The 9,614-nt window shown below is 48.3% G+C and overlaps 5 protein-coding genes across 5 annotated transcripts; 1 reads left to right on the plus strand and 4 right to left on the minus strand.

Annotated features, from left to right (window-relative positions):
* Window positions 1-267: 267 nt before the first annotated feature.
* On the minus strand, window positions 268-561 carry COCCADRAFT_112075 (uncharacterized protein; the record flags this gene model as incomplete). The annotated part of the gene is made up of 1 exon (XM_007720201.1): window positions 268-561. One exon carries the CDS (start codon window positions 559-561, stop codon window positions 268-270), a length of 294 nt encoding a protein of 97 aa, XP_007718391.1.
* A 646-nt stretch (window positions 562-1,207) lies between these two features.
* On the minus strand, window positions 1,208-4,396 carry COCCADRAFT_41933 (uncharacterized protein; the record flags this gene model as incomplete). The annotated part of the gene is made up of 4 exons (XM_007720202.1): window positions 1,208-1,508; window positions 1,566-2,110; window positions 2,168-2,950; window positions 3,098-4,396. The coding sequence occupies 4 exons, from the start codon at window positions 4,394-4,396 to the stop codon at window positions 1,208-1,210; spliced, it is 2,928 nt and encodes a 975-aa protein (XP_007718392.1).
* Window positions 4,397-4,453: 57 nt separating this feature from the next.
* On the minus strand, window positions 4,454-4,675 carry COCCADRAFT_112069 (uncharacterized protein; the record flags this gene model as incomplete). The annotated part of the gene is made up of 1 exon (XM_007720203.1): window positions 4,454-4,675. A coding segment is annotated over one exon (222 nt), but the record flags the coding sequence as incomplete, so codon positions are not given.
* A 2,633-nt stretch (window positions 4,676-7,308) lies between these two features.
* Window positions 7,309-8,148, plus strand: COCCADRAFT_112070 (uncharacterized protein; the record flags this gene model as incomplete). The annotated part of the gene is made up of 2 exons (XM_007720204.1): window positions 7,309-7,731; window positions 7,783-8,148. 2 exons carry the CDS (start codon window positions 7,309-7,311, stop codon window positions 8,146-8,148), a joined length of 789 nt encoding a protein of 262 aa, XP_007718394.1.
* A 574-nt stretch (window positions 8,149-8,722) lies between these two features.
* Window positions 8,723-9,064, minus strand: COCCADRAFT_67216 (uncharacterized protein; the record flags this gene model as incomplete). The annotated part of the gene is made up of 1 exon (XM_007720205.1): window positions 8,723-9,064. A coding segment is annotated over one exon (342 nt), but the record flags the coding sequence as incomplete, so codon positions are not given.
* Window positions 9,065-9,614: the final 550 nt, after the last annotated feature.

Below are 9,614 nucleotides of genomic sequence, written 5' to 3' on the forward strand. Positions count from 1 at the left end.
TACTGATCCGAGTAGTCTTGCCTGCGCCGTTACAGATATCGGCAAACAGTGAAGATTCGTCAGCTCACCTTTGACTACACATTAGTGTTACTAGTGGCGATGTCGTGAAGTCGATCTAGTACACAAAAGAAATTACAAAACAATCTACTGCAAGCTAGGGCATAGAGTATGTTTAAAAATTGCATGGGCCGAAGGATTATAGAAGCTGAAAACTTGCGGGCTGTGTGATGCCAGCTACCCTGCTACACAGGCTCGCCTGAGAGTACCTTAATCTAGGATGAAACAGGTTAATCCCAAGTAGGCAGGTACGTAGAGGCGAGACAACGCCGCCAAGCGGTTGAGAACAGGGTCGCAGAATCTTGGAAGTGAAAGCCCAAGAATAGCGGTTCCTTCATCTGTCTCTTTTGAGGCTGCCCAGACCTTCTCTGCTGCTAGATGGTTGCTGGCTGCTGTGATTGCTGTGGAACACCGTTGTGCCGCCACTGCCGCTTCGAAAGCCATTCCAAATATCCCTGGCAGCAACCGCAGCACTTTTAACGTCCGTCCCTGTGGGTCGAACATCCCCCCGCAACGAACCACGAACATTGATTAACCATGTTATGCCCACGTTGCACAATTATGTAGAGTCATTTTAATGAGCCGATACTCTTTGCACCTATTTCTATCTATCGCAGGCTCTGTACAGCAAAATTACGGCGTTATAGCTTGCGTTCTTAAGCCTCTTGTCTTTGGCATAGAAGCTAGAATAGCAAAACACCCCTGCTATGTTACATGCAGCACAATCGCTTGATCCTTCGAACCCTCCAAGCAACACTTAATTAGCTAAAGAATATGACACTGCTCTCATAATATGTACGGCCGTTGTCTAGGTGGCTTCCGAGTTGTTCTGGTGCGATGTGCCAGTCTATTGCAAGAACCGAAAAGACTTAGCGTGCTGACACAACCTGTTTTGAAAGTCTAGCGGCCTACAATATGCACTTACGCTATACCAAAACGGCTCGAGATGTGGCGCAAAGCTCGAGAGGCTTCGTATAGCCACTACTTACGTGCGCAGTCGCTTGCTGTCTATTGTTAGAAATTGGCTAGGAATAGATGCCGCGAGATTAATATTCCATGTAGTTATGATAAATACTGCATAGATCTACCTTTAGACAAGCACAGAGGCATAATAGCTAGAAACGTCTTCCATTTATCCACAACTTCTCATCTAGACCACTTGACAAAGCCAGACTCTTCCTGATCCTACTCCCATCCCTACTTGGGTTTCACTCACAGCCAAGCTTGATGGTCGATACTCGAAGGGTATCCATAATACACTCCTACCATTGCACACAACCCAGTTGCGATCTAGACTTATACCAGCACCCTGGTATTGTAGTTTTGATGCTGCAACGCCGATACGGTCCGTAATCTGGGAGCTAGATGTAGTGATAGTGCCTACTTCTGTATGGAGCAAAGTACCAGTAGAATCGAAAGACATGTGTGAGAGAGGTATACCGATGTCGAAGCTATGCAGACACGTCCAGCTGCTCGCGTTCCAGATCTTGACAGTCCTGTCGTCTGACGCTGATGCTAACTGGGTCGAGTCATGCGAGAAGGCCACTGATAAAACATCACCGTCATGGCTTTCAAGCGTCTCCACACATGTCCTGCTGCGCATGTCCCAGATCTTGACAGTCCTGTCGCTTGATGCTGACGCTAGCCGAGTCGAGTCATGCGAGAAGGCTACCGAGTAAACAACACCGTTATGGCCCTCGAGTGTGTGCATACATGTCCAGCTGTTTGCGTCCCAGATCTTGATAGTCGTATCGCCTAACGCTGATGCTAACCGGGTCGAGTCGTGCGAGAACGCCACTGAGGCAACAGCACTTCCATGGTCTCCGAGTGTTTGCAGGCACACACTCCAGCCGTTGCTTATAGCTGGCTTAACGGTTACTCCCCTTAGCGCTTCGTGCTGAAACAGCCTTCTTACTATGCTGTCTGCTGGACTGAACAGCAGAGCAGATGCATAGGCTTGTAAACGATAGTTCTCGATTGTCTCTTTATGATACATAATAAAACGTCGTGCGTCATACACAATATCATTTAATGCATATGTGTCTCCAAGTTCCTAATCACGTTAGCAACTGCATCATTAAGACTACATGTGTAACCAAGTAGGCCCTACCTGGACTGCATGCCACAGTTTTGTCATTGAGACCACCCCTTTGGCCATGCTTTTGCACAAGCTGAGCGCTTCTAGCCAGTAGAGATATTGCTGCTCAAGAAACGTGCATATAGTAGCGCTATATGCTGGTGTCTTGTATTTTGAGTCGCAGAAGTGGTCAATCCAGTACACACATGGGTAGCGCGATACAGCTAGAGGATTATTATGAGGGGGCCTAACGTCCCCTATAAAACATTCTGGCGCTTGAAGGTTATACATATCTCTATAAAGTTCTTTATGCAGAATAGTAAGTGATTTTGCAAAAATGGTTTGATGGACATGTTCTATACCATCTGGAAAGACCTCGTTTGACGCTTTTGTGAGGAAGTCCTTAGCTGACTGGTGCACAAAGTAGACTATGTCATCGCGTAGCGTGAGAAACGATCCGCATAGACCGATAATCTCATGCACAGAGTCTAGGTCATCAACAAAGTCTATAAGCTGCTCAGTGAGCACAACTAGCTCAGCGACTGTGACGGGTCGATACAGGACAGCAGTCACTGCTAGCACCCGCATACACATATCTGCGCTACCAGATTCACTTATCTGCTGCAGCATCCGACTGTACAAAGAGTCCAGCCCAGGCGGGAACTGGGCAAGCTTCTTGAGCACGTTCCACTTTGGCGTCACTTTAAGGTCTTGACACACCAACGCGACCCAGAGAAAGGTGTCGTTCGCGTTGGATGTCAAGTGCTGAAGCACCGCATATTGCACTACTGGCGTGTAGCGCTTCTCTTGCGCTAGCTAACAAACTTTCTAGTGGACGAAGACGTTGACCGCTGCTGCGACTAACTCGGCGTTCAGCTCAAGGCTCAGCCGCGTTTTGCGTTCTGCATGCACTAGTTGTTCCTCAATAGCCGGCCAGTTACGACTAGATACAATCTACTTGACGCGAGAGAACGTAGATGACTGCTTTTCGATAAAGCGGAGCAACTTTGATAAGTCTGTTACGCATTCGTCGAGCGCGTCAATAATTAGGTACGTTGTGCCAAGGCTTACATCTTGTAGTACGGCGGGAAAGATCTCCGTTAGGGCGACCCAGGCGTTAGCGTCATTGAACAGATTTCTGCCTGCGCGATCGTGCTTCTTGCGAACATGAACTGCAAGTAATGGTTGCTGGTCCACGAGCATATACAACAAGCCCCGCAGCACAGCTGTGGCACTATTGATACGCGAGTCTGTCGCTTGGCAGAAGAAGTACGATAGAAGGGCAGTCTGAGGTAAAGAGTTTTGCAGTTCGTCGATAATACCACACAACAGCATTGTCTTGCCTTTACCAGGATCGCCTTTCACCCAGAGCAGTCGGCTGTGTTGGTCATCATACCACTGCTTGAATGTGGTGTTGTCAAGAATCCAACGGTAGGAGTCTGCTAGTAGTCCACCTTTGGTGTCCTCAATGCGCTTCTTGTCGTCGCAGGGATCTGTTTGGCGTATGTCTTGAATGCATCGTTCCAACTTGTCGACCTCGCCTGTCAAACGCTTGAATGCGCCGGCCTCGCCCTCGCCATATACCGGCGCTAGCTCAACATTAAGGATGCCTTGTAAGCAGTATGCTCTGTCCTCGACGCGCCTAGTCGTCCGTCCTTCTGCCCACCTTAACCGCTCGTTGACGCTGAATCGAGAGAGTGGGGTCCCGTTGAGCACTTCGGACGGAATGTTAGTTATCTCGTGAATCATCGTCTGCAGGGATGTCTTGCTACCAAGGCTCTCTCCTTCTTGCGAGAAGAACTCGACTATGGTAGGAGCGAGAAGCTCTTGAAACGTCCAGCCCCGCGTAAACCACTGACTTAGCTTAAAAGCAGGCTCCCAGCTAAGCTCACTGGCTCTATCACAAGCTTTCCTCTTCCTCTTCCAAACATCTGACAGATAGGCATAGCATCTGGTTGCGTTACGGTACCAGCGAAACATCGATCGGATAGAGAAGGCGAGTTCAGCCTTGTTGACCTTGTCAATGCAACACGTGTCAATCCAAAAGTATTGTAGATTATCTTGCTGTGCTTGTTCTCCGCAGAAGACGATCTTCTTATAGCCTAGCTTTGTCTTGCCACCGCCTGCCTGGAGGTCCGCAAAGGTCACCTCGTCGTCATCTGCGCCCCAGGTGTGTGAGAGTATCGCGTAGGGGGGTATGTCGCCATCGTCGAAGCTGTGGATGCTAAGCTCTCCCCTTTCACTGTACCGCAAGAGCCGCATAGGTTCGTGTGGGTGTATAGTAGGTATAGTTATGCGATAAGAATAGGACTCGAAAGGCTAAAGTCGGTAGCCTGGTGGTGCGGGCGCTTGCTTGCTAGTTGCTTTCATGCTACTGATGGATGGTAAGCCTATAGAGAGAATGACGAGCAGGTGCACCACCCTAAATACCAATAGGACCCTGTGATGCGTCAAGATGTCGCGAGCTGAGGCTACCGGCTTTCGCTGTATGCCTGGCTTGGTGGTGAATCCTGTGTGAAGCCCTAAGCGGGGTAAGGCGTGGCTCCATGTACGCGTCGTGCACTGCCCGCAAGGCTGAATCGCGTCTTCATCGAGAGCTGCATAGAATATAAAGCCTTTGGCGCTACTGGCAGGGTCTAAACTCTGACGCGCTTAAAGCTTGCCTGTTACGACGCAGGAGAAACGAGAAAGCAGCCGCGCAAATGAAACATTTGTGAATAACGTCTAGGTTTGGATTCGACTTGGATTCCCCCTTTCCATCTAGCCGACAGAAAACCGCGAGGCCAACAGAGTCCACAACCGGTGTGCTTCTAAGAATAGCGAGTAACTGCGCGCTTGATCACACAATGGAAGCTTCTAGAACTCTGCGCCACAGCTTCAGCTCTTTTGGCATAGCGCAGGTGTACATCGTAGGCCGCTAAGCGTTCGCAATCCAGCTGTATCGGCGTTCTAAATCCTCTCGCTAAACGCGAAGGACTGGCACACCAAGCCGGAAAAACTCGGATCGCATCTAGACAGAGGCTGCACCTATTCATAGAATAGCCGTAGATTCTTTAGCTAACTTTAAGTTCTACAGAGCCTCCGAATAGGCAAGTAGAGCTTCTATAAGAGGTAGGACAGGGGTGTTTCGTCGTTGCAGCTTCTACGCTCAACACGAAAGATTCACGTAAGCACCTTACATTGCCGTAATTTTACTATTAAAGGATTGTGATAGATAAAGGTAGATCTAAAGGGTATATAAACGTACAATCAAATCTCAGAGTATCTGCAGCTTGGGCGTAAGATGCCCAAACAATGTTGGTGGTTCGTTGCGGGGGGATGTTCGACCCACAGGGACGGACGTTAGTGCGTGTTTCGTCGTCAAACCCAGATAGGAGCTCTCTGTATAGCAGGAGCGTGGTATGGACTTTGGTCGGTGATACCACTGCACATAACCTGCCCGTTCCTACCGTATGGCGGTGCACCCACCTCGCCGCCAACACGAGCGCGTCCCCCAGTCTAGTTTCGCCAACTCAACTTAACTCCAACTCAGATTATAACCGCAGCTCATTTGGTGCGTCATACCTATTGTAGTGTAAATTGCAGTTGGAAAGGGAGTGTTTAGCTTCAACTGCCACTGCGCATTTTGTGGCGCTATTTGATTTCGAAGAGGGGTGCAAGCTGACCGCTCAATTAATCAAGTAGAGTCAATCATGAAACGTGGATTGTGTTACGAACAAGCAAAACTAATTACGTTGACGAGTGTGTAACCAAGTGCGGGAGACGTGGCACGGGCAACTACGCCGCAATTCTTCAACCATTCTTGTGAAACACGCTGCATGTGATATGATTAATCGTCAAATATACTAGCGGTTGCGCAAGCATACTCAACCCAAATATCTTTAGCGAGGAAGCCTGGCGCCCGCTGATTACTTTGTTGAACGGCTTCAGCATGGATGAGCGATTGCTACGTAGGCGCGAGGGCCCCCAACATTAATTTGTGTGTGACAACTGACCGTCACATTCTCCGCCTCGAGCGTCGTCACCACGCCATCAAGAGCGAGGAACAGATATAGATTTGTCGGCGTAGTACCTTTAGCCGTACGCCAGTTATTCCTCTACAAATGCGATCAGAAGTGTTATTAGAAGCCCTTGTCAAATACATACCTTCCATGTCGGTAGCCATTCAGTCATGCCCTTCACAACGTACTCGGAGTCGGTCGCGACAATCCAAGCAGCGGCTTCGCTCTTGAGATCTTTAGTGTAGGCCTCAGCGAAGAACTGTAGACCTGACTTTGCAGCACAAAGCTCCGCTCGCTGGTTTGAGCGTAGTGGGAAGTTGTCTACTTTGTCCGTGATGAGTTTAGACAATTGGCTACTATCATCGTTGCCGTATGCTACACCAACTCCTGCTTTTGCCCCATGTCATCCGTTGTTTGTACACGCCCCATCGGTGAAGATTATGCGAAAATGGTGGCAGGGTATAGCCGGTCGATGGCCTTCACGGCTTGATAAGGATTCGTTGTTGCATGCGCAGCAATACAACAGGAAGTCATCGCAATGAGGACAGTCCTGGAGGAGTTCTGGTACAGACCAGTCTCTGGTTTTAGGGCAGAGGATAAGCTTTCTATCATGTATGATATTTTCGTAATGATCCATCTTTGTGAAAGTACTCAGAGCGAAACCAATTCATGATTTTGATATGGAGTCATGGGTGAGAGGGGCATCACCTAGATTAGGCGCCAGCGGTTGGTAGATCTCTTGGGCCGTTCGAGACGGCCGGCAATACCCCGGTTAACTAATCGCTTGATCAAGGCGGGGTAATCATATAACCAAAGGCTAACCTCGCTACGAATCTTGCCATTCTAGACGGAATTATATCTTCACAATTAACACCTGTTTGGTACCAAAGTTTATGATACCTCCTTTAGCATTCCATTTACATACTGTTTGTTGATATTACCTTTTCTTATACGGAGGTCGACATGGCGGACGCGGCAGGAAGAATCAGCACACTCCAGGTTCGCTGCCCTTGTGGTCAAAGTTTCGAGAATACAGAGACGTACTTAGGGCACAAACAAATTTGCAGAATCCATCAGAATGGGGAGCATGTCATTTCTGTGACTCCAAAATCCAGTCAAAGGGCCGCTACGGTTCCAACTAGAGTTTCAATTCCAGCTTCGACGCCGAGACTTATGCTCTCTGTAACTTGTCAGTGCAGCGGCAGATTCAAAAACCACAATAAAATTCATGGTCACGAATGTCAACGAGCATTTTACGAACAACAGGTGAACGCGCGTTCGATCACATTGAATTTGACTTGGTACTCAGAATTGAATCAGGGTGCGGGTCCAACATTAGCGACAGAAAAGCGTCCTATTCCACCTGCGGAAGCCACAGCCCAGAAAATACTGTGTCCTTGTGGACAGAGCTTCAAGAACGAGAAGAAGCTAGGAAATCATTTGCGGTATTCGAAGACTCATCAGGCAGAAAAATTGGGATCTGGGTCAACTCCCAAAAGCACTACGCCGGACTCGGTGCCATTCACGGTTTCACATTCACCTTCGACTACGATTTCTCCAGCTTTATGGCCAGTATCAACCACTATCCTATCTTCAGTGCTCCCGAAAACTTCACATATCTCCTGTATCTGCAGCCCTGCTTTTGAGCCTGAAAAAGTCTCTCAGGTACACAAGCGCGACTGTTTATATTATAGGCGTCAAGCCGATAAGTCTCTTACTCGAAGCCAACAACAAAATGACTCCTTGGTCTCTTCCTTTGCATCTCTAAGATTGGACCCTGTGTTGGCGCAGGCTCAGCCTTTAGTAGCTAGTTTTGCCTGTATTTGCGGTTCTACATTTACCGGTCAGAAAGCCCTCGAAAAGCACAAAGTGGAAAAGAGACAGCTTGCATGGCCGGAAAAAGGCGAGAAGAGAAAAGATGTATTTAAGACACCTCGGCCGCAGTATCATGAGGATGAGTACTTACGAGATATGTGTGAGGCACTTGCACGGCAGAGTTATGGTGGAGGATAGTAGGGAAGAAGCTCGAATAGGAACAGGTCCACAGACGGTACACATCTATGGGACTGCATAGTCTCTCTACTAAACTGACGGGCAACGGGCGACGAGATGAAGTGATAATGAGGTGTCTGATAGAGCTTAGGTATCGGGGAGGTGCGCAAGGCGGGGCAGAAAGTTTGAGGGTAGGTGCGAATAGACTTGTTGGGCATGACTGTATTTAGATCACATGTGAAGCATCAGGCGACAGGGTAAGCAACGCCTTAGGAATATCCTTCAATCTCTCAAGAGATTGTTTCATTCACACAGACCGCCTCATCAAACACCACTCTTGTAATCACAAGGGTGAGTTCCTTCGATGGGTCATCATATTGTGGTCCATGAGCCTGAATGAGCACTGCACAAGAGCCACAACCTCTTATAGGGTAGTCAATTTCCGTATGAATTTCACACGGGCTACGATAGCGCTTTTTCCCCGAGTATGAACCAAAGAAACTTTGAATCTCGTTGACTTCGTATCGTATCTGAATCTTGTCGACTTCGTATCTTTCTGATTCCAGCGATCTTCAGGTCCATGCTCTGGCAATACCTTTACCTCGACGACAGTTTTGATGGCGTCAAGGTAGCGTTTCTCCTGCAGCCAGTCGCGCAGGCCATGGAGAAGGAAGTGACCGGCTTCTGCTTCGAGTTTGTTGTAGAGTGCGTAGTCAAAACCTGTCTCTTTTGTCCAGTGCAAAGGGTATCTTGATGGACGTCGCATGAAATCCAAGACATACTGAAACTTATTGGGGTCTGCATCAACAAAGTACGAGCTTTCCTCCTGCTTATCGCTGCAATTCTCCCATCGGGCCAAGAGGTTGCGAAAATACGAAGAAGCTCCAAGTGTGATCTTTTGTGGTTTGTATTTGCGGCCACCGACATCAAGAACAATTGATTGAGAAGACCTGACAAGGTTCAGTGAGAAATATGGTCAAGTCGTTAGCGATGTTTTAAGCAAATTAGCATATTCCTTACACAAAAGTGTCGCAGCCTATGCAAGGCCGCAGAAGCAATGACTTCAACTGAGCCGAACCAACAAGCCACTACAACGGCAACAAGGATGCACTACCTCAACAAGAAAAAGCAATGGCTACGAACCGCAGATAAATGAAGACAACAGATAGCAGAGATAGTAGGTCGATCTAGCCATGACTGATTTTGTGGAATGCTGCACGCAGAGGTGGAGCCGCAGTCGCTAACAATTGTAGTTAGACGTGGAAAGGAGGAATTAGAAATCGACCTGAGAGTTGATTTAGGTGCAACCTGATGCTGTCGTCGCTGGAGTGATGTATTACGCATCCACCTGCAGTACTGATACAACGTGTTATCTATGAAGCAATAGCGAACTCGAATGCACAGCCAATCAATCCGGTATTCTCGGCTGCATACCCCGCGGACAGAAGCCACTTACGATTTACCACGTCGTCAAACAATAACAACTA

Source organism: Bipolaris zeicola (assembly GCF_000523435.1).
Source record: "Bipolaris zeicola 26-R-13 unplaced genomic scaffold scaffold_421, whole genome shotgun sequence".
Classification (NCBI taxonomy): domain Eukaryota; kingdom Fungi; phylum Ascomycota; class Dothideomycetes; order Pleosporales; family Pleosporaceae; genus Bipolaris; species Bipolaris zeicola.